This window comes from Canis lupus, chromosome 18 (genome assembly GCF_011100685.1).
Source record: "Canis lupus familiaris isolate Mischka breed German Shepherd chromosome 18, alternate assembly UU_Cfam_GSD_1.0, whole genome shotgun sequence".
Taxonomy (NCBI): Eukaryota; Metazoa; Chordata; class Mammalia; order Carnivora; family Canidae; genus Canis; species Canis lupus.
Genome location: NC_049239.1, coordinates 38,996,115 through 39,019,157, shown reverse-complemented (window position 1 = coordinate 39,019,157; position 23,043 = coordinate 38,996,115). Strand labels below are relative to the sequence as shown.

General features: G+C 54.6%; 2 protein-coding genes and 1 non-coding gene across 6 annotated transcripts; 2 read left to right on the top strand and 1 right to left on the bottom strand.

Moving 5' to 3' along the window:
- The first annotated feature begins 6,806 nt into the window (after positions 1–6,806).
- Positions 6,807–6,868, top strand: MIR130A (microRNA mir-130a). Its single transcript, NR_049259.1, has one exon. It is a non-coding gene; the product is annotated as a microRNA mir-130a (primary transcript).
- Positions 6,869–9,300: 2,432 nt separating this feature from the next.
- Positions 9,301–14,008, bottom strand: YPEL4 (yippee like 4). 2 transcript variants are annotated; one of them, XM_038563229.1, is made up of 5 exons: positions 13,802–14,008; positions 11,156–11,480; positions 10,939–10,982; positions 10,494–10,602; positions 9,301–10,272 (listed from the first exon to the last, which is right to left on the bottom strand). In XM_038563229.1, exons 2-5 carry the CDS (start codon positions 11,294–11,296, stop codon positions 10,183–10,185), a joined length of 384 nt encoding a protein of 127 aa, XP_038419157.1. In that variant the 5' UTR covers positions 11,297–11,480; positions 13,802–14,008; the 3' UTR covers positions 9,301–10,182. The 2 variants fall into 2 exon arrangements, with proteins under 2 accessions (XP_038419157.1, XP_038419158.1); XM_038563230.1 differs by lacking the exon at positions 13,802–14,008 and adding an exon at positions 13,141–13,278.
- Positions 14,009–18,571: 4,563 nt separating this feature from the next.
- Positions 18,572–21,790, top strand: CLP1 (cleavage factor polyribonucleotide kinase subunit 1). Of its 3 annotated transcripts, none has more exons than XM_038563228.1 (3): positions 18,572–18,898; positions 19,644–20,271; positions 20,664–21,790. In XM_038563228.1, exons 2-3 carry the CDS (start codon positions 19,666–19,668, stop codon positions 21,333–21,335), a joined length of 1,278 nt encoding a protein of 425 aa, XP_038419156.1. In that variant the 5' UTR covers positions 18,572–18,898; positions 19,644–19,665; the 3' UTR covers positions 21,336–21,790. The 3 variants fall into 3 exon arrangements, with proteins under 3 accessions (XP_038419156.1, XP_038419155.1, XP_038419154.1); XM_038563227.1 differs by having other exon boundaries at positions 18,573–18,947; XM_038563226.1 differs by having other exon boundaries at positions 18,574–18,753.
- Positions 21,791–23,043: the final 1,253 nt, after the last annotated feature.

Genomic DNA, 23,043 nt, shown 5'->3' with positions numbered 1-23,043 from the left:
CCTTGGCTCCCCAATCCCACCCCTTGCTCACTTGCTCTCTGACTCTTGAAATCAGGCATGTATATGATTTTGCCCAGTGATAGTAGAGTGTGGAGGGAGAAGAGGGCCGGACAAATCTTTGCAGACTGCATATATGTAGGCAGCAGGGGAAGGAAGAGGACGAAGCGTGGGAAGGGACTAGAGATGGGATAGTTGGAGAAGTAGGAGGCGACCTGAGAGAGACCCATTTCTGACTAGTCTACAAAGGCAAATACTTGAGAGAGGTTGTGTGATGGAGATTGAGAAAAGAATGGGACTGGTAATGAGGACATCATGGGTGGTCCTAGTGGGAGCCCTGTCAGTGAAAAGAGGGACCAAAGCCTGACAGCTTGGGCTTAAGAGTGAGTAGGTGGGACAGGAAGCAGAGATGCAGAAAGCCAACTGGGAGAAGTTTCCTGGCCCATCATGGGCAGACCTGTGTAGGCCGAGGAGGAAAGTCTGGGCTATGTCCCTCCACGCCCCTCTCAGCGGCCTCTCTTGGGTTCCATGACAGCCCGCTGAGAAACCAAAGAACCAAAACTTCCTGCAAACTCAGTGTTGGCAAACTTCTGTTATACAGAGCTGGTTATTCTAGGCTTTGCTGGCCATGTGGTCTCTGTCACAACTACTCAGCTCTGCCACCGTAGGGGGAAAGCCACCGGTGACAGTCCATAACCAAGCGGGCACCTCTGTGATCCGATGAACTTGATTCTCAAACAGGCAGGGGGCAGGATTGGGCCCGTGGGCCGGGGTTTGCTGACCCCAGCTCTCTCTGGGTCATGTAAAGGGACTGGAGGTGCAAAAACGGGACAACTGATGAAGCAAGAATAGGATTAAGACCTCAGGGAAATGGGTTCACCTCAGGAAGAAAGTACTTACATTTATTTGGGCATCTGTCTGACTTCCTCTTGGTGTATCTGCCCTGTACTCCTCAACTGGGAGCATCTCGGGGCCAGGAATGCTTCCTAGCAAGGATTCCAAGAGCCTTCCACACAGGAAGTGCTCAGACACATAAGTAGTGGACAGAAGCAGGATGTAAGAAGGCAGAGAAGGAGGGAAAACTGAACAGGCTCAGATGGAAAGGCCTGTGTCATCTCCATGAATTAGGAGCCACTAAGTGGCAACCAAGTTCCCCCCAGTGATGTTGAAGCAGGGACGCCACTCTTTCCTAGCATTTCAGATTCAGGCCTTCCAAGAGGTGGAGGATTGGGGCAGATGGTCTCCCTGCCTCACAATCACGGAGTTCCATGTGGTGCACCCTGGGTAGGGCTCCAAGGAGGAAAGCAAAGGGGGCACTCCCAGAATGATCCCGACTTGCTGTGGAGATAGTGGGAAAATGGAGGCCACTACAAAGCCCAGGCACATCCTGGGCCTCCCAGAGGTGGAGGGAGGGACGTGATGGGGTGGCTAGGAGCCAAAGAGCCCCTGGATCCTTTTTTTAACACCCTTAGGGCCCCCGGGTGGCTTGGTCGGTCAAGCATCTGCCTCAGGCTCAGGTCATGGGCTCATGATCCGAGGATCCTGAGATCAAGCCCCTACCTCAGGCTCCCTGCTCAGTGGGGAGTCTGCTTCTCCCTCTGCCCTTCCCCCCTGCTTGTGCGCTCTCTCTCTCTCTCTCTCTCTCTCGCTCTCGCTCTTGCTCTTTCTCTCAAAAAAAAAAGAAAAGAAAAAGAAAACAAAATCCGCTCTTATAACAGGTTGGACCATTTCTCGCTGTTCCTGGTCTCCTTTTCAACTCTTTTTTTTTAAGATGTATTTATTCATGAGAGACACGGAGAGAGAGGCAGAGACACAGGCAGAGGGAAAAGCAAGCTCCATGCAGGAAGCCCGACGTGGGACTGGATCCCAGGTCTCCAGGATCTCGCCCGGGGCCAAAGGTGGCGCCAAACCACTGAGCCACCCTGGCTGCCCTCCTTTTCAACTCTTTCCTGAGAACCAATGAGCCAAGCAGGGGTTTGGAAGGTGGTGAGCGAAAAAGGAAGCTTTCTCCATGCAGTCCATTTCTGGGCAGGGGCATCCAGAGACTGGAGAATGAGCCGAGAGGGACCGAGGAGAGTCCACCCCCTGATGGGATACTGGTATCCACTTTGTCCTGGGAAGAATGCTTGTGGAACACAGATAAGGGGCCTTTATTGAATGAACTTAATGATGTATGTGTGCGTGTGTTGGGGAGGGGGGTGGTGTGCAGAGGCCCAAAGATGTGTACTAAATACACGGATGTGTGTTAACTTGAAAGTAAGCTAACCTGCAGTTTGCCCTCGGGCAGGGGACATCTCCCACCCTCACCCCCACCCCCACCATCCTCATTTACATCCTTGAAAGAACAAGAAGTTTGGGCCAACCTGCAATTCCCTAGCTAGCCCACATCTCCCATGGTATTGTGTGTGCATGTGTGTATCTCAGCTCCCCTGTCAGAACAGAGATTAACTCAAAAAAAAGGATCCCCGACAGAGCTGTCAGGGATTTGAACCTCATTTCCTGGGCATCCATGCCCTTGGTGATTTGCGATTTGGATCTAGTGGATTTTGTACCTGCAGGTGAAGAGAAAGGATTTTTTCCCCCAACATGAATCATAGGATGTTATTCACCAGCAGGACCACAAGGGTTCTAGACCCATGCGGTCCAGTAGGATAGCCAACTGGCTACCTGTGGCTATTTAAAAGTAATTACAGGGCAGCCCGGGGTGCAGTGGGGCTCAGCGGTTTAGTGTTGCCTTCGGTCCAGGGCATGATCCTGGAGACCTGGGATCGAGTCCCACGTCAGGTTCCCAGCATGGAGCCTGCTTCTCCCTATGCCTGTGTCTCTGCCTCTCTCTCTGTGTGTGCGTGTGTCTCCATGAATAAATAAATAAATCTTTAAAAAAATTTAAAAAATAAAATAAAAGTAATTACAGAGGTGCCTGGCTTGATCAGTCACTAGAGCATGCCACTCTTGGTCTCGGGGTTGGTTGTAAGTTCCAGCCCCATGTTGAGTGTGATTACTTTTTAAAAAAACGTAAAAGTAATTACAATTCAATAAAGTAAAAAAGCCAGTATCTCGGTCACACTGGCCACACATTTCGAGGGCTCGATAGCCACACGTGGCTAGTGGATACCCTACCAGGTGACACAGATTTAGAACATTTCCCTCTTCACACAGAAACTTGTATAGGACCATGCTCTGCTAGAGCGATCTGTTGCAAATGGGGAAACTGAGACCTGGCGCGCAGACAGCGGCAAGCGTGTTAGGTAGGGGCAGATGTGGACACACAGCAAAGGTTCCCGACGGCCAGGTCTGACTCCTACCCTGCCCCCCGCGGCCTCCCTCCCCCACGCCTCTCTGGGCTCCCCCAACTCAGAGCCCCCAGTGGGCCCAGCACGCGGGCCAGGCCGGGCTGGTCCCAGGGGCTGTTTGTGACCGCGCAGAGCTCCAGATGCTGCACATTCCTGGTAGGGTCAGACCTGCCCCGCGGCGCTCGGGGAATGAGCTTCTCTGAAGAGCCTCAGATCTTTCCGGAGCTGCCCTCTTCCTGCCCGGCCCGGGGGGCGGCCGGGGTCGCTCCGAGCCCTCGGCCCTCCCTCCCGCGCGGACTCCGTGCCGGAGAGGCGCTTCTGCTGCAGGAGGGGGCTGCGGGGGGGCAGGAAATCGCACCCCGACATCTAACAAGGTCTCCAAGTCCAGCACAAGGGGCGTCTGGGAGCAAGGCTTCTGCAAGCCCAGCCTTGGGGCCGCATTTGGCGGGAAGCGGACCTGCCTCCACCTGCAGCCCCGGGCGGGGGTGTTGCGGGGAGGGCGGTGGCGGGACGGAAAGGGCCGGGAAGGGGGGCGCCCCGGTGGGGGCAGGGGGCCAGGGGCCAGGGGAGGGGGCGCCCGGGAGCGCCCTGACCCCGCCGGCTGTCGGGAGGCGGAGGGGATGGGGGTTGGGGGGGAGGAGGGGAGCCCGGCGGCCAATGGGAGGGAGGATCTCGTTTCAAAAGGGTTAACCCGCAGCCAATGGGAGCCCGGGGGAGCGGATCCTGCTCACTCCATTCAAGAATCCCAAGTATTCAAGATGGACGGCAGGGAGTGTGGAAGGAGAAAGGGGGCGAGGGGGCGAGAGCGAGCCGGGCGGAGGCGAGGGCGGCGGGCCGGGCTGGCGGGCGCGGGGCGCGGGGCGGGCGCGGGGCGCGGGGCCGGGCCGGGGCGGGCGCGGGGCGCGGGCGGGGCGCGGCGAGGCCCGGGAGGGGCGCGGGGAGGGGAGGGCAGAGAAAGAGCCCGGGAAGAAGGAGGTGGCGGGCAGAGGAACCTAACGACGAGCCTGTGTGGGTGTCGGGAGCTCCCAGAAGGGTAACGCCGGCGATTTTCGGTTGTGCTGTGCCTCGGGCGGGGAGGGGTGGTCCGGGCTCTTTCTCTCGCCTTCCCGCGCCCCCTGCGTCCCCCACGCGCGGGCATCCCTTCTGGGGCCGCCCTCCCCTCCCCTCCCCTGCCCTGCCCTGCCCTCCCCTCCCCTGCCCACGGCCGCAGCGGGGAAGCTCGGGGCACGCTCGCCGGGCGGCTTCCCTGTCATTTTCCAGCGGGGGGTGTGGTGGGGCGGGGGGGGGGGTGCGGCGGGGCAGGGCTGAGGCCGGGCGGTCCGTCGGCGCCCGGGCGCGTGTGCGGGGGGCGGGGGGGGCGGGGGTGTGTGCGGGGAGGGCCGAGCCGGCCGGGGAGTTGTGCATCCTGAGAAGTTGTGGGGTGAGCCGGGGTGGCTGCGTGCGGGTGCGAGGCCGGCCCTGGAGCTCGCAGGGTGCGGGACGCGGGGGTGCGGGGCGGGGATCGGGGGTCCTGGGGCTCGCGCCGCACAGCTTGCTGCCCGGGGAAGTGCGGAGTGCGGGCTGAGCCGAGTGGCAAGTAGGGCTGGGAGTTTGTGTGCGCGCGCGTGTGGTCCAGCCCGGAGGGGTGTGTGTGCGGGGGCACGGCTGGGTGTCGCGGGAGAGAGCCCCCACCCTGCACTCCCCCTGCCCCTCTCCGCCCGCTCCCCGAGCCTGGCGCCCAGGACCCTCCGGTCTCCTGCGCCCGTCGCCATGGCTGCGGGGAGGGGGTGGGAGGAGACAGTTGGGGCCGGCCCCTGCCCCTGCTGCTCCGGCTAACCCTCCACCTGCCCTTTCTCTCCCTTCCGCAGGCTGGGCCCCATCCCCTGCTGCTCCGGGGGGCAGGGGCCGGAAGATGGTGGCCAATGAGGAGGGGGAGTGGAGAGAACTTGAGCCGGGGCCTCCCCTCCCCCATTTCCTCCTCGGTCTCTGCACCCGCCTCTGGAAGGAGCTGGGGGATGGCTCCTGGGCCCAAGGTGGGGGAGGGGCCCTGCTGGCTGGTGCATCGCGGGGCCGCTCTGGAAGGAGTTGGAGGGGAGAGCCGAGGGGATCTTGGCCCTAGCCCCCTCTCCCTGCTCTGCCCGGGGAGAGATCTGGGCGCTCCCTGGTGAATAGTCTGCCACCGGCCTCCCTGAAGCTGGCTGGGCCGCCCTGCCTTTACTCCTCTGCTCCCTGTTGGCCTGATCCAGTTCCCAGCTGGGACTGCTTCGCCCGACACCTGGTGACTGACCCTAGTGGGGCCTTGGTTTCCGCCATTACAACTGTGCAAACTGTGGGACGGGGCGGGGCGGGGTGGGGGGCGACCTCTCCTGCTTCCGGGAGGGTGGGGGTGGGTGGGAGGAAGCTGGAGGGGAAGCCCTGAGGAAGAGCTCCTAACTGGAATCCTGCCCTGTGTGCCTCCCGGCTGTGGAATGGGGAGGAGGGCATCTCCCAGAGGCAGCTCCATCTCTGGAGGCCTTCATTGATGGCCTTCATTGACGGGTGGGCCTGAGGAATCACCCTCCACACACGCAGCCTCTGCCCTTTTGGGGCTCGCACAGTTTACCAGGCCAGAACTGGAGTTAGGCTTCTGAGAGGGGCGCTTTAGCCAGGATCAGGCCATGCTGGAGCTCTGCACCTTTGGCTCTCCAGGTGCCCCTCCATGGCAGTCTTCTGCCTTTGGGGTTTGAGTCTCAGGGTTGTTCATCCTGTGTTTAAGCCCCCTTGACTAGGATAAAATGGGGGAACTTATGAGTGAGCTTGAAAACCCTATGCAGAGTCCCTGGATAAAACCAGGAACGGCTAAGATTCTGATTTCACTGCCAATGAAAACCCATCCCTTAACGCTCACTACAAGAGGGGGGGACTCGCCCTCACAATTTCGTTCGATGTTGAATCCATACGGTGGATTTGGAGACCTCAGAGGGGAGATGCAGGGGTGAGGCTTCCCCTGCAGCTTCCACCTCTAGACCTGGAAGCATCACTGGGTTTCCTGGGACCTGTGACTACTCTTCTACACTCTGGTCCTGGAGGTACATCTGAGGTTGTCCCCGGGAGGCCTAGCACTCCTCTTTATCTGAACTAAGGAGGGAGCTTTCAAGTAGGGAAGAATAGAGGGTGCTGTGGTCCAGGTCAGCAAGCTCCTCCAAAAGAGAAGCTGACCCAGATCACATCCAGGGGAACACAGTTTCATGTGAGTGTCCCCTAAACTTGTGTGGTTATCACCAGTCCCTTCTGATTGAGTGCCAAGCTCAATGTATCCCTTTAGCTACCTCCATGAACCCTGTCTCCAAAAAAAAAAAAAAAAAAAACCTTAAGAAAAAGGTAGTCTGTTGGGAAGAGTGTGAGGAAGGGGACAAGAAATAGAGGGTTAGCCCTGAGATGGGAAGACAGGGGTCTCAGGATGAGAAAGGGCAGAGGGAGGCCAAGAGAGCTGAGTGGGCCGGGGCCTGGGAGAAGGGGCGAGGAGGCAGGGCCGGCATGCCTCTGCTGCGGGCCGGAGCTCTTTTCACATTGTGCTACTGTCTGCACCTACCACTAGCAGTGCAATGTTAAAAGGGCATTGGCCGCGTAGCACTACCCAGCGCCGGCTGCCTCCTCAGCATCAAGACTTCCTCTCCCATCTGGGCGCCAATCAGCTGTCCTCCTGGTGAGCATCTGGGAAGCCTATTAGTAGCCATACTAACAGCTCACATGTATGGAAGCACTTCCACCACGTGCTAGACACTTCAGAGTGGTGGTGAGACCGAATAACTTCTTGGCAAGTAAACTCCCCCATTTGACAGATGAAAAAACTGAGAGCCAGACAGGCACCACGGCCACAGTTACACAGCCCTTAAATTGCAGAGCCTAGATAGAACCCTGTCCTAAGTCTGACAGCTCTCCCATTTTTTTGTGGACCTATCTGGAGAGAGGGTGGAGTGGGTTCGGTCCAGGGAGAGGGTACCTGAGCAGAGGGGTTGGAGGGTTTGGATGCCACCTGCTGGTTGTATGAGGGTATCTTCCAAAGCCTCAAACCTTTAAGGACAAAAGTGGTGGCTTGTCTCAGAAGAGTTCCTGGGGTTGGAGGGTAGATGGGGAAGGTTGAGAGTCACTGATAAGACCTCCACAAGAAAGAGTGGGTGCACGGTGAAGGAAAAGAGCTAACCCTCACCAGGGGCAAGGATCTGTCCCTCTAGCATCCTGCACCTGCAGCTCTTAGGGCACAGAAAGGAGACCCCATCTTCACCTGTAGTTCCCAACGTGACCCCGCTGGGACATACAGGGGATTTCATAGTGATGCTTCTCCAGGGCCCACCTGTCTGAGCATCCACGGTTTGGATAAGTACTGTCCATGGCCTGACCTTAAAAATTAAGTCGGATCCCTGGGTCCAAGGCCACTAAATGATTCCTTCCAGAGAGATTACAAAGAACTCTCTACCCCTCTTCTCTTTCCCACGGTATCTACGTATGTAGCTTAGTCAGAATTTGTGAGGGCAGGGCAGATTTGGGGAGCTTTAAGAAGGTAGCTTATTTGTGCCTGCTTTTCAGGGTTAGCATTGGGGTCTGAGAAGAGAAGCCTTCCTCCTCTTCGGTGCTAGGATTTCAGGTCCCTTGCTGGATGGAGCCTGAGAGCAGCCTCTCTGGCATCAGTGGGCGTGCAGAACCTGAGCGATGGGACAAACTTCTCTGAGGCACGGAGGTGTGGGACATCATTCCTTCGTGGCTTGCATTTGCCTTCTTGCATCTCTGGGTCTTCAGCTTCCCTTCTGCCTTTCTGCCCAGACAGCCTCTCCGTTCAGATGTTGACAGTTAGCTTATGTCCCTTCCATGTATTAATATTTCTGCTTGAGCCTCTTTGGGCACAAACAGCCATTTGATGATGTCACTACCCTCTTATTAGAAAACAAGAATTTTTCAGTGTTTTCCCAATACCCTTGGGATGAAATCTAGATCCCCAAATGGTCTGTCTTTCCTGTGTTCTCTCTCTCTCTCTCTCTCTCTCTCTCTCTCTCTCTCCTCCCCACCCCCCACTGGCACTTCCACTCTGGCTCGCAGTTTTCTCTGCCTGAATCAGGCCCCCTCCCTTTGTCCCCTTGTGCCCACCTGATGGCTCCTCCGCTACCTCCCATCAGTCATCACTTCTATGAAATCTACTGAAGTCTTCCTTGATGCCTCAAATCTAGGCTAAGCCTTTCCTAGGAGCTCCCGAGCCTACCCTTCCTACCACCACCACTGCCCAGAGCCCTTGTCCCCTGGCCCTGGATTTGCCTGGTTATTGTTTTGTCCTCCCACCAGACTGAAAGTGCCCCCGAAGTCAGCCTTGTTCATCATTGCATCCCTAGTGCTGAACACAAGGCCTGGCCGGTCACAGGTGCTCTACAAAGATCTGCGGTATCAGTGAATGAATCAGAATAACAAGCTAGTGTACACCCCTCCAAAAAAATACTTCTATAATGTGCACAGTCCACCCTGCCGTTGTCTGTGACCCAGCAAACAACAGTGGGAATTTCACATCACTGCCAAGGAACTGCGCGTGGGTCACACGGCACCGATGCTGTGATTTTAAGCCCTTAGTTCCACTTGGTCCCTGCTGCCCAGGGCAGCACCTTGGTTGATCGATTTTCTGTTCAGCCTTCTGTGTGGCCACAAGCTGACCTGAACATTTAAAAAATCAGGCTGAAAGGCAGTGGGACCCAAGAATACACTGGTTCAGGGATGAGCCCCTTTCCAGGTACCCCATCCTGGATCCTGGCACAACCGGGTTCATTGTCCAGGGCTCTGGAAGAGGAGCTGACCTGGATGCTCCCGCTGGGACACCGCCCAATAAAAGTTCCCTCTTCACTAAGCTAATCTCATCCGAAGACCCATCCTCTGGCTAAAGCTCCAGTGGGGTCTCAGCACGGACGGAGCAGTTGCTGCCCTCTAGTGGCCCGAAGGGACAGGCCCCAGGGGGGTGGTGACAGGACCCTATACTGAAGGTGCTCGGGAAGGAAAGTCAAGAGGACAGAGTGCCTCCCAGTTGCTTTTCCCCTTTTTATTAAAAATAGACCCAAACACTTTATGTATCATACAAAAGTTTCTTTCGCTGGTGGCAGCCACGAAGGAAGCCTGGCCCCGTGGTACTGCTGTCCCACCTCCCCTCCACGGGACCGTGGCCCCGGGAGCAGCGGCTGGGCCTCAGCATGCCCAGAAAGCCCGCTCGCTCTGGAAGCAGCCGACCGGGGTGGGGGGTGTCCCAGGAGCAGCTTGCCCACCCCACCCACTGGCGAAGGGTAGATACTCCGAAAGTGCCTCTTTAGTGCCAAGATGAGCAAACAAGTGGAGTGAAATGGAAACCCCTGTGATTCTTTTATTTCCCAGGGCTTGGGATCTGGGATTTTTTTTTTCCCTTCCACCCCCGAATCCTTTCTCCTGCGAACGGGGGTGGGAAGCTTTACCGTCAGAGACTGGTGTCTCACGGTGTCTGAGGCCAAAATTTCACTCCAACACCAGCCCCTTCTCATCTGCTACTCCCGTGGCCTGGGACCTACCAGCCCCGTGTCTAAGGCTTGTCCTCCATTCACCCAGAAGAGAGGTTAGGGCCAACACGGATCCTTCCACGGTCCTCTGCCTGCCTTATACCCTGCCATTACCTCCATTCTCAGGACCTCAGCGTTAGAAGGACCCGCGACCATCTGTCTCTCCCTGAGCCTTGAACACCCCTGGGGTACCCCGGGCCCCTGTTCCCAAGGGGCCTAGGAGTGACGAGGTGGAAGGGGTGGGGAGGGGTGGTGGGAGTTGGGTTCCCCCCAGGGGTGGGGCAGTACTCATGCTGGTATGGACTGCTTGGCAGGGCCAGGGGACAGGTGTGGGGAGGGTGGGCATGCGGAGGGAGGGCACAGCCTGCCTGAGCCCCTCAGTCCCAGCCGTTGTCCTTCACCATGTGTGACATTTCAATGATGTATTTCCCCTCCTTGTACTTCTGGCTCGTCTCAAAAGCCTGCTCCTGGTGGAGGGGAAGCAGTGAATGTAGGACAAAACAGACACCCCCCACCTCCTCCTACCTGGTGTCCCCCCTCCCCCGCCCCCAGGGGCTGCCGCCCAGTCCAACCCATCAGCTCCCTCTTGCCTCTCGGGACCACGCAACACCCTGCAGTGGTCACTGGGGCTCGGAGGGCCACACAGCACCTGTCCACGTAGAGGCTCGCCCCGTCTCCGGGTACTTACATACTTCCAGCCCAGGGTGGTCTTGCAGCTCTCGCAGAAAATGTCAGCTACCGAGTGGAGCCCCGTGAGCAGGAGACGCTGCTCAGCCGGTCCGCAGCCCACGTTGACCCTGTCTCGGGAAACACGAAGGACCCAGCACCGGTGGAGTTGCTCTGCCAGTTCGGGCCCCCCAAGAGCCCCAAGGAACTTCCATCTGGGAGTGCTCCCCCGCCCCCTGGAAGCCCTGCCGGCAGCTCCGGCCCCCAGGACTAGTGGCTGGGCCTCCTCTCTCCGGGGAGTCAGTTCTGCCCAGACTCTCCACGACACAAGCTGCGGACTGAGTTTCTGAACCCCTTTGCGAAAGGAGAGGCAAAAGCCGAAGGTGCAAGGCCACCTGCTGATGGCTCACCCCCTTTGTCCACACTCTGACGCACGCGCACATACACAAAGAGAGAGGGAGACTCACACGGAGTTAAACAGGTAGGCTCGGCCATGGCTCCCTTGGAAAGACTGTGGAGACATAGGACAGACGGTGACTGCGGGGTGGCCCGAGGGCCCCACTGCCTGCATGCCCCAGGGGTGAGGAGGAGGGCGGACGGCTTTGTGGCCTCTCCCCTCGGTGAGTCTGGATGATCCCCGTTGGGACAGAGAAGAGAGGAGTGGTGGTCCCCCACCTGGTGTACCTTGGAAATAAGCTCATCATGTTTGGCCAGGTGTGCGCGGCAGTGGACGCAGCTGTAGGTGCGGTGGCAACGGGGCAGGTAGCTGCGGAATGTCTTGGCGGGGAGGCAGGTGGGGCCCGGGCCAGGATCGCAGCTGGGCATGACCGGCTGGAGGACGATGCCCTGGCGGGCCGGAGGGGCTGGCGCCGTGCAGCCCCCACACAGACGGTCGCAGGTGAAGCAGCGGAGCAGGTTGGCTAGAGCCGTGTTTCAGGGCAGGAGAGATGTGGGGGGGCTGCCCGGCCAGGGCCCCCCCAGACGTGAACCAGATAGAAATGGAAGTCACCTGCAAAGAGGAAAGAGTGCATCAGGAGAGTCTTGACCTCCCGAAGAGCCCCTCCTCAGGGGGAATGGAGAAGACCGGATCTTTGGAGACCCTCAGCGTGCCATCACACTGTCTCTCAGGCCCCTGGAATCCCGGCTCTGCTGGTGGCCGGTCCAGGCCTCCGGTGCCACAGGCGGGGACGCAGTGTCTGTCCCTCCTGGGGCGGGAGGAGCCTTTACCAGTCTCCACCGAGAGCAGCCTGCTGCTACCAACGCTGCCATGGGAGCAACGTCATCGGCGGCGAGTGTCCTCTCCTGGGCTTCAGCCCTTTTGTGAGGGTCTGCATCCCACATGTGCTGGCAGGCTCGGGTTCAGAGCCTTTTACAAGTTGGGGAAGCCTGGCAGGTTTTCTCTTCTGCGCCTCTATTTGCAATGCAATTGGTCCTTCACAGATTTGGGAGGGGAGGGGGGGAGGCCAGCCCAGAAGGCAGGTACACACACACCCTAGTCAGCCCTCTCCTGGGGGCTGAAGTCCTGCACCCTGGGAACTAGAATTTCATAGATGTCTCCTTTGCTACCAGAGACCTCAGACGTGGCCCCTCGCCAGCCCTGCACTTTGGCCCACTCATTCCAGCTCAGAAACAGCAACTGGCTCTTTTCTCAGCCTCTGAGCCCCTTGATCTATATACTGCTCTTTGCTCACTGTTGCCTTAGCCTCAGTTAAAGACTTGGACATACAGCCCTAGGAGAGAAAATACCTTTCTTTCAGGCAACTCTAACAGCTGGAAGCAATGGGAAATGGGGATCACGTCGGGGAAGGCCGCATTCTGGGGCTAAGTGGTGTGCTGTGGGAGCAACGGGCAGCAGAAGCGGGGGGGGACTCCTGTTTTCCAAACCTATGCTTTGGGGTACAAGGCAGAGCATGTTTCCACCTTCCTCCTGGGGTAGGGACCAACAGCAGTGACTCTGTGGGTGACATTAGATAAAATTGCTAGGTTCTCATTAGGAAGGCCGAGGAAGATGTCATTATCTGCCCAGACTCCAGCCCCGAAGTGGCTGAGGGTGCTAGAGGCAGCAGATAAGAAGGGAGGGGTCATCTGTTGGCTCTGATAAGTGGGTGAAGTCCCGCCTTTTTCTCCATGGTGCCTTCGGGCCTGTGATGGGTGATTTTTTCAGAGGTGCCAGGTGGGTGCTCTGGCAATGCAAGACCACTAAGCAGAGTAGAGGCGGTGTGGCTGCGAGTGGCCAGGGCACACAGGCTCTCGTCCTGTCCTCTGCGGTGGCCGCCTGTGCCCCAGCTGTTCCAGCCTTTCCTGGGCCCGCCAGGTAGTCTCTCTGCAGAACCCCAGAAGAGCCCATCTTCAGTTTGAGGTCCTCTACCCCTGGCTGGGCCCTAGAAAGACACCTTGAGCTGAGTTCAGGGTGACATTGGGCTCCGGCCGCAGGAGATGGGCCTTTCTCACCAGCATCCAGCGTTCAGTGCCCACTTCCCAGGTCTGCCTTCAACTTTGCCTGTGAGTTCCCCTCTGCTGCGCTCCACCTACTGCACCGGCCAGGGGGCTTGCACTGGGTCCCAGCTCGCCAGGTCCTTCTCCAGCCCGCAGCTCCCCTCCCTCCCTCTCTCCCCAGCTTCCCCATCAGGCCAAGGAGAGGCTGCCCAGAAGGCCAGAGAATCACTCACAGGAGGGGGAGCAGGGGGTCATCGCTTCCCGGGCTCAGATCACAGGCAGATTCAAGTTGGGCAAATGAAGAAAAAAACAAAGGCAACCTGAGCACCAGGGAGAGGATGTTCCCCCAAGTGAGATGGGGCTGGACCGTGGGAGGTGGGGGCGAGAGAGCGCTGGCGGGTAGGGAGGGGGGGTGCTGAGCAACCAGCGCTGACAGCAGAGGTGCCCAGGAGGAGGCTCCAGGAACCAGGTGCGAATCCTGTGGCTGGGGGTGGGGGGACACGACACCTGCTCACAGTGATTTTCTCATCTGCTCCGAGGCTTCACCTCCCCCCCCCCCCAGGCTGGCATTCTCGGCATGGTATGGTCCAAATAATTAGCAGCGCAGCCAGCTCCCCGGGCGGGCGGGCTTCGGGGGTCTGCACCAGCAGCAAAACAATAACCAGTGAGGCCTGATGCAGCAGCCAAAGTTGCCGGGAAATAAGTGCGGGAACCGTCAGAGCTCGGAGAGGGATGGAGGAGCTGAGAGAGAGGAGCCGAGGCAGCGGGGAGGGGGAAGGGAGGACAAAGGGTGGATGAATAATGCTTTTGCGATGGGGAGAAAGCAACACGCAGCAGGAGGAGGAAATTTGCAAAGGGGAAAAAAATTCATTTGGAGAAGGGCTGCCCCCTCACCTTGAGGTCTGCTCCAGAGATCTCCGTCTATCTCTCTCTCTCTCTCAATCTCTCAATCTCTCTGCTCACTCTTCTCTCTTCTCTTTCCGCTCCTTCAATGGGGAAGGGGATGGGGGCGGGGGAGGGGAGTTAGGGGCTCGGGCCTGGGGCTGCCAAGCTGGCCAGCTGCTGGGGGGCCAGAGGTTGTCTCTCGTCTGTACCCCGGTCTGTGGGTGAATGTAGCTGTGTGTTGTGGAACTGCATCATAACACTGTGAGTCATCCGTCCCCCCACCCCCTCACCTCCCACGTCAGAGCAGGGCTGGGAGACACAGGAGGCGGGTCGGCAGGAAGGGAGGGGGCAGGCATCAGGGATGGGTCTAGAGAAGGGTGCAGGGGGGTGGGAGCAGAGGGCCGGCCGGCCGGGGAGGCGGGATGCTAGAGGAGAGGCTGGTTGCTGAGGAGAAGGCAGCGTGGCCAAGGAGACGGAAGGAACCTGGGGAAAGGATGGGGCTGGGCAAGGATGGAGTAGGGGCGGCAGGGCTGGAGGAAGGGAGGCGGCCAGGCGGTGACAGTGAGAGATGGATGCAGAGTCAGGCGTGTGCACACACATCCAAGATGATACGTTCCCCATCTCAGCTCGGACGCCAGCCCTGACGCAGGGAAAAGGAAGACATATTAATTGTCACACGGGGCCAACTGTGCCCCCAAGCTTGAACCGGGCGCTTCCAAGCCTCAGAGCCTCAGCTTGATGCCCCTGAAGGACTCCTAGATGGAGTCTGACCTCTCTCGAGCAGGCACCTCTTCTCAGCTACCTCCACGTTCCTTGTGCTTCGTGAACAGAGACGCCCACATTACGTAAGCTTCTCCACCGGGCTGTAAACTTTGAGAAAGGTCCTCTGGGCAACTCCTGTCTGCATCCCGGGACTGCAGTGCCTAGCGCAGAGCTTCCCGACGGAAGATGATCACACACCGGCAGTGGAGCTGCATCTTCAGACGTGGTCCAAGTGTCTGGCGCTGGTGTCAGAGAGACCTTAGAATAGCAGCTCTGCCAGTATAGTCACCAGGAACCGCTGGGAACTTACTGATCCTTTTTGTGCTGCTCCGTTTCCTCTTCTGCTAAGTGAAGCTCATGATACTGACCTCATGGAGATGTGAGAGTGAAGCGAGGTAACGTGTAAACACCTAAAAAGTGCCTGGCACGTGATAAGCACTTAGTAAACCGAAGCTACTTCAAAACGGTGTTCTCCACTTAATACCCTTAAACCCAGAGAGGATTTACTATTAAGTTCTGATATCTCAAGAGACGTGTACCAAATCTCTTTCTTATGAAGAACCTCTATGTTTCGGTGCTATTTTTCTATCAGCTTCCAATTATATTTCATTTGACTCAGATTCTGTTTCTCATGGAGTGCTGTCCTGTGTATATCTCTGAAGTATGTGGACAGAACATATCCTTTTTTTTTTTAAGATTTTATTTATTTATTCATGAGAGACACAGAGAGAGAGAGAGAGAGAGAGAGGCAGAGACACAGGCAGAGGGAGAAGCAGGCTCTATGCAGGGAGCCCCACGTGGGACTCGATTCCGGGTCTCCAGGATCACACCCCGGGCTGCAGGCAACGCCAAACCACTGCGCCACCGGGGCTGCCTGACAGAACATATCCTCTAAGATAAAACCCCCAATTTCTTTAAAGGATTTTTTAAAAAAGATTATTTATTTATTCATATTTATTCATGAGACACAAGCTGAGTCACCCGGGCTGCCCCCAAACCCCAATTTCTAACGGAGGCTAGCTACCATCTAGAAAATGAAGTGTGACAAAGATAGGTACTCAGGGAGGACAGCTCGTGGGTCATTTTTCTTTTCGCATGTAAGGAAGGGAAGCGTAGGTCAATGGTAGGTAATGGGAAGCATTGCTAGCTGGGTATGAAAAAATATAAGGAATTCTGAAGATTTAACCAAGGAAGATTCTGGGGTTGAAGATAAATTCTGAAACACAGTGCAGGTGCCTTGAGTGATATTATCAGAGGTTTGGAACTAAGAGGGAGACTTGGGTAAAGAAGGAAGTGTTTCTGTACGGGCAGTGGATGAGAGAGGAAAGGTAAGCAGAGGAGGGATTTGAGGAACTATTCTTGAGGAAAACAATGGGAAGTGGGAAAAAATGTAGGTGAGTAGTCCTTAAGGCAAGGATGGAAAGTTTGGAAGCAGAAAAGGGATGCCAATTAATTTAACTCAGGAAGAAAATGATCAAGGGTTTAGTTGGTGAGAATGAAAAAGACATGAGGACAGTCTTCTTTGGGGGGTGTGGAGATGGCAGGAATGCTTGGTGTAAGATGACAAGGGAGAAAAGGAGTGCAGGCAAGCCTAGATGCTGTAAATACTGTGCCCTCACTCTGTTTAAGAAGTAAGTTGGAGGGGATCCCTGGGTGGCGCAGCAGTTTGGCGCCTGCCTTTGGCCCAGGGCGTGATCCTGAAGACCCGGGATCGAATCCCATGTCAGGCTCCCGGTGCATGGAGCCTGCTTCTCCCTCTGCCTGTGTCTCTGCCTCTCTCTCTCTCTCTGTGTGATGTGACTATCATAAATAAATAAAAATTAAAAAAAATAAAGAAGTGAGTTGGAGGGACGCCTTGACTGGCTCACTAGGTGAAGTATGGGACTCCTGATCTCCGCGCTGTGAGTCAGAGTCCCATATTGAAGGTAGACATTACTTTATTTAAAAATAAGTGAAATGGGAGATAGTCTAAAGGCGGGGAGAGGTTTCTTTTCCCTAAATTCAGCTTGAGATGGCTGCACAAATAAGCCAAATAAAGATGACCTTCAGATAATTGGGAGAAATTGCCTCAAGGGAGAGAGTGTGGAGGCGAAGAAAGAGATCTGGGAAATAGACTGCTGGGAAAGAGGAGAGGCTGAGCTCATTCAGGGAGGGAATTTGCAAACAGAAGCCTGGAACTGAATTTTTGAAGGATGGTGAATGGTTACGGGATACCTGAGAGTTCACAGGAGAACTAACGCATGTGTGGTGAACGAATGAATTAAAGTAAACCATCAAGGACTAAGCCGTAGAAAGTGAGGATGGCACTGCCTGCTGACAGAATGAGTGTGAAGGTAAGAGTGGGTGTGAAAGAGCCAACCCAGAAAATTGTCCCAGGCTTCTTGATCCCGAGTAACCATGAGAGCCGGACTGAAGAAAGTACTCATCTATAAAGAGGGGGTGACAATTATAGTATGTGTTTCATAGGGTTCCTGAGAGGATTACATGAATTTACACCTGCAAAGCTCATTGAACAGTACCTGGCATCTAACACTACCTGTTTGCTATCATGATAACTGGACTCGGACTCCCAAATCCTGAGTTTGAGTCCTAACATGGGCAAATCCCTTCCCCTGTCTCTGTCCTCCTTTGAAATTGGGAGATCATACCACTGACTTTACACGTTGGCTGAGAAAGAAAATACTGGAAAGGGCTTTAAAAAATTCAGACTGGGCAGCCCAGATGGCTCAGCGGTTTAGTGCCGCTTGCAGCCCAGGGCGTGATCCAGGAGACCCGGGATCGAGTCCCACGTCGGGCTCCCTGCATGGAGCCTGCTTCTCTCTCTGCCTGTGTCTCTGCCTTTCTCTCTGTGTCTCTCATGAATAAACAAATAAAATATTAAAAAAAATAAAAAATTGAAACTGCTGTGCATGTGGATGGCATTATAAGAGCTCCCCCTCCTCAACCTATAATAAAAACTCAAAAGCTAACGTCAGATGCTGTGTTACACTGTGTTACACTGTGCTTAGGACTTTACATGAGTCATCCATGCAATCTTTAAAACGACTTTAAGAGGTTGGGTACTGTTATTATCCCTGTTTTACAGACAAGAAACTGGGTCTCAGAGAGTTAGCCTGATTTGCCCAAAGCCACACAGCGAGAAAGTGGCCGAGCAGAGCACAGATTCCAAAGCCCAAGCTCGCGAGGCTGATGGATGCGGCCCCAACTGCTGCCTGCGGGGTAGGTGGGCGGCCTTGTACAACTGTTGGGAATTCAGGGAGGGAAACCGAGCCCCCCAAAGAAATCCCCGATCCGGAGGAGAGACGTTGTTGGGTAATGACTGGAAGGAATTCTTGGACGTTTAAGTGTTTTATTAAAACAAATTGTAGGGACGCCTGGGTGGCTCCGCGGTTGAGCGCCCGCCTTCAGCCCGGGGCGTGATCCTGGGGACCGGGGGTCGAGTCCCGCGTCGGGCTCCCTGCATGGAGCCTGCTTCTCCCTCTGCCTGCGTCTCTGCCTCTCTCTCTCTCTCCCTGTGTCTCTCATGAATAAATAAATAAAATATTAAGAAAAAATAAATTGCAACGCCGTCTCGGTGCCAAGCGCTGTCAGGGAGGGGACGACACCCAGGCCGGCCTCCTCCACCTGCCTTAGCCCAGACGTCCCCGGGTCCCACGAGGGGTTCCGAGGGATTCCGCTAATTCCGCGACCTCCTGGCTTGTGGACCAGGCAAGCCGACGGTCGTGGGACCCAGACGGCGAGCCGGCCCGCCTCCCCCTCCCCCCGCCGTCTCTCCCGGGCTGCAGGTGAGCTGGAACCTCGGGGGCGAGAGTCCCCTCCAGCCGCGCCCCGGCAACCATTGGCTCCTCCGCGGGTCCCCGCCTCGCGCGGGGCGTCACCGCATCCTACCCGCGGCTCGCCGTCTTCGCAAACAAGGACGCCGCCGCCCCGCCCACCTATGGCGTCACGATCAAAACAATCTTGTAACTACAACTCCCAGAAGGCCGCGCGGCTGCGCGAGCTCCGCCGCTGGAGGCAGTTCCGGCAAAACTACCGATCCCGATAGGCATCGCGCGGCCACTGTTCCCACTGTTCCTGCGTCGCGCCTGCGCAGAACCGCCTTTGTTTCCGGCGTGGATCCGGGCGGGCGCGGCGTGCCGTTGGGTTTAGGCGCTGTCGGGGGCTCCTCGGTTTGCCGGTTTGTGTTTGCGGCTGTGCAGGTGAGAGAACGGCCGGCGCTTTGGGACCAGGGCACGTTTCGGCGTCTCGGGGTGCTGGGACAGATGCTGGACTTACACTTGCGGTTCGCAGTCGGAAATCGTTGTTCACCACTCCTCGGTTCCTCGGCGTTTTCTAGTTGACGAAGTAATTCTTCTTCCCCTTCACCGATCCCCACAACACTTGGGGAGATCAGGTGATTTGTCTAACGACAGTAGTAGCAGATGCTGAGCGGGTTCTTAGGCTATTTTCTTTTCTTTTTTTAAGATTTTATTTATTTATTCATGAGAGGCACACAGAGAGAGGCAGAGACGCAGGCGGAGGGAGAAGCAGGCTCCCTGCAGGGAGCAGATGTGGGCCTCGATCCCTGGACTTCGGGATCACGACCTGAGCGGAAGGCAGATGCTCAACCCCTGAGCCAGCCAGCTAGGTGCCTCACCCCAGGCTATTTCCTAAGTCCGAACCCAGGGTTCTCTGCTTTGCATTCAGTTTGCAGACGCCCTTTCTTGTGGACTAAGAGAGCTGGGAGGGTATTTGTCTCCTTTTCAAGTCGAGTATCCCAATAGAGTGACGAAAGGAGCGATGGAAGTGATATAATCAAGTCTTAGGTCAATGTGTAGATATACTTTTCTAATGTATGAAAAGTATACATTTATTCAGTCGGTGTTTTTATGAGGTGCCTATGGGTTGTCGAGCCTTAGATACTGGAAGTAACAGCAGCAAACCAGACTGCCTAACCCTTACATTCCAGTGGGGGTAGACAGGCAAATGTATAGTGAGACGGGGTGATCACAGCTAAGGGGAAGAATGAGGGTAAGGAGAAATATCCAGGGGAGGATTTTGAGTAGTGTCCTAACTCCTGTTTCAGTCTGGTAATTAATTTGTGTTCTAGGCACAGCAACCACACAGAAAAGATGGGAGAGGAAGCCAATGACGACAAGAAGCCAACAACTAAATTTGAACTAGAGCGAGAAACAGAACTTCGCTTTGAGGTGGAGGCATCTCAGTCAGTTCAGTTGGAGCTGCTGGCTGGCATGGCAGAAATATTTGGCACAGAGCTGACCCGAAACAAGAAATTCACCTTTGATGCTGGTGCCAAGGTGGCTGTTTTCACTTGGCATGGTTGTTCTTTACAGCTGAGTGGCCGCACCGAGGTGGCTTATGTCTCCAAGGACACTCCTATGTTGCTTTATCTCAACACTCACACAGCCTTGGAGCAGATGAGGAGGCAGGCGGAGAAGGAAGAAGAGCGAGGTCCCCGGGTGATGGTCGTGGGCCCCACTGATGTGGGCAAGTCCACAGTGTGCCGTCTGCTGCTCAACTATGCAGTGCGTTTGGGCCGCCGTCCCACTTATGTGGAGCTGGATGTGGGCCAGGGGTCTGTTTCCATCCCTGGTACCATGGGGGCCCTCTACATTGAGCGGCCAGCAGATGTCGAAGAGGGATTCTCTATCCAGGCCCCTCTGGTGTATCATTTTGGCTCCACCACTCCTGGCACCAACATCAAGCTTTATAATAAGGTCAGAGCCAGAGTCAAGGTGGGATGGAGGGAAGGGCTGCTGTCAGGGTAGGAAGCTGTGCAAAAGTGTGCTAATTAAAACTGTCTATGGCCATTTCTTTGCTCCCTTTCAGCTGGGATTTCTGTCACATGACTTTGGAAGACAGTTTCAATTATGTCAATCTCAGGTTCTTAAATATTCCTGTGGCCCTGTTCTTAAGTAATGTACTAAATTTCTACTTAGGACACGAAACAGAAGAAGCAACATAAAATCGAAATCTGTGTTATGGGGTTAAAACCTTAGCCATTAAGAATGTCATTGTTTTCTGGTACCTAATAGCCACTTATTCTACATAACTATTGAGTTCTTTCGTTTTGTGTTTCCTTTCCTCACCTTGATGCTCTCTTCTGCAGATTACATCTCGTTTAGCGGATGTGTTCAATCAAAGGTGTGAAGTGAACCGAAGGGCCTCTGTGAGTGGCTGTGTCATTAACACCTGTGGCTGGGTCAAGGGTTCTGGGTATCAGGCCCTGGTGCATGCAGCCTCAGCCTTTGAGGTAGACGTGGTTGTGGTTCTGGATCAAGAACGACTGTACAATGAACTAAAACGGGACCTGCCTCACTTCGTCCGAACTGTGCTGCTCCCTAAATCAGGGGGTGTGGTTGAACGCTCCAAAGACTTCCGGCGGGAGTGTAGGGATGAGCGTATCCGTGAGTATTTCTATGGATTCCGGGGCTGTTTCTATCCCCATGCCTTCAATGTCAAATTTTCAGATGTGAAAATCTACAAAGTTGGGGCACCCACCATCCCAGACTCCTGTTTGCCTTTGGGTATGTCTCAGGAGGACAATCAGCTCAAGCTAGTACCAGTCACACCTGGACGAGATATGGTGCACCACCTTCTGAGTGTTAGCACTGCTGAGGGCACAGAGGAGAACCTTTCTGAGACCAGTGTGGCTGGCTTCATCGTGGTGACCAGTGTGGACCTGGAACATCAGGTGTTTACTGTTCTCTCTCCAGCCCCCCGCCCACTGCCTAAGAACTTCCTTCTCATCATGGATATCCGGTTCATGGATCTTAAGTAGAGACTGGTATGAAGCCTTGCTGCCTGGGGCATCGAGATCTTCTGGCCATCATGAAAGGCAAAAAAGTTGGGCTAAAGTATGAGACTCTGTTGAGGCCAAACAGACGAGTAAATAGTGAACTAGTAGAAAGCATATTTCTACCTCTTAAGATGGGTGGTGGGAGCCTAACTCTTCTGATCTTGAACCAAAAAGAACCAGGAGAACATAATTGGTTTCTTGGATCACCAAAGGTGCCGCTTTGTATTCTCCGAGGCCCTGGAGAATCGTATTTTTTCCACTATGCTACTTGGTGGACTAATTTTTAGGAGGAACTTTTTAAAAAATTATCACTGCTTTATATTCTGTACATAGTACTTGTTATTCCATTTATCCAAGATGAAAGATTGAATCAGAAGGCCTCTTTCTAGTAAAGTTCAAACTTGGGAAATTTTAATAAATATTTTTGCCATACCACAGAAGTTGGTATAATTTTTTTTTAATTTTGTTTTTCTCCCTAAGCATGATGGAAACATTATTGAAGTGAGTTATTGCTAAATGCTTCAAAGAAAGCCAAGGGCCCACCTTTGAGCCAAGCAGGTGAATTTTTATAATGGTTTTCCTTTCCTTGTAGGTAAATAGATGCTAAATCTGTTAATGCCAGGTTTACTTTGAGGAGCTACAGAGGCTGGTGATAAACTTGGATTGAGATTTCTGGTCTAATTATTTTCCATACATAGCTCATTTGCTCTCCGCTGCAGCTGTCTTTCCTATTGTCCTTCTGATTGGAACTGGGCCCCAGGTCAAGGTGTAAATTGAATTTTCGGGTGGTAAGAAGCTGGGAAAGAAAGCCCCATTCTCTTTGATTTCTTGCAAATGATTTGTGTTCCTAGTTTAGACTGGATTATTGAGTATTATCTGATACCCTTTGATTCATTCTTTCCACAAGTGTTTATTGAGCATATGCTATTGGCCAGGAACCATTCTAGATGGGGAACAAGATAGACAAAATCTTACAGAGCTTACATAGAATAAGCAGACAAAAAAGGTAAGTGCTATGTAAAGTTAAAATTGCGTGGTCTGAGACAGAGTGACTGGGAGGGTTAATTAGAACGGGTGGTCAGGAAAGGCCTCCCCTGAGCACATTTCACATTAAGATTTGAATGGCTGTGTGAAATTGGGACAACGTCTTGGTGGGGGAAACAGTTCAAAATCCTAAAAAAGGAAAAATATTGATGTATTTGATGAAGGGAAAGGGTGGTGTGGTGTACTGAGGGGTGAATGGTAAAAATTGAGGCTGGAGGGGGCAATAGGGACCAGATAATGTAGGGCTCTTATAATCTTAGAGCAGTGGCAAAGGATGGGAGAGGGGTGGTGTCTTAATTCCTTAATTCAGGCTGCTGTAACAATGCCAGACTGGGTAGCTTATAAACAGATTTCTCAGTTTTGGAGGCAGGAAAGTCCAAGGTCAAGGCATCAGCATGGTTGTGTTCTGATGATGGCTCTCTTTGGGGTTGCAGACTGCCTATTTCTAGCTATGTTCTCACATAGTAGAAGGAAGGGCCAGGGATCTACTGTGGAGCCTCTGTTGTAAAGACACTGATCCCACTCACACAAAGATTTTACATTCATAGTATCTAAGCACCTCTCAAAAGTCCCACCTCCTAATACCATTATCTTTGGGGCTTAGGACTTCAATATATGAATTTTAGGGTGACATATTCCAGCAAAG

What these genes read in the sequence shown, in the direction of transcription:
- YPEL4 (XM_038563229.1), bottom strand. Translation starts at nt 11,296, where the DNA reads ATGCCCAGCTGCGATCCTGGCCCGGGCCCCACCTGCCTCCCCGCCAAG. An exon ending in ATGATGAGCTTATTTCCAAG is followed by an intron (nt 10,983 to 11,155) that starts GTACACCAGGTG and finishes ATGTCTCCACAG; the next exon opens with TCTTTCCAAGGGAGCCATGG. An exon ending in CCACCCTGGGCTGGAAGTAT is followed by an intron (nt 10,273 to 10,493) that starts GTAAGTACCCGG and finishes CCCCTCCACCAG; the next exon opens with GAGCAGGCTTTTGAGACGAG.
- CLP1 (XM_038563228.1), top strand. Translation starts at nt 19,666, where the DNA reads ATGGGAGAGGAAGCCAATGACGACAAGAAGCCAACAACTAAATTTGAA. An exon ending in ACATCAAGCTTTATAATAAG is followed by an intron (nt 20,272 to 20,663) that starts GTCAGAGCCAGA and finishes TCTCTTCTGCAG; the next exon opens with ATTACATCTCGTTTAGCGGA.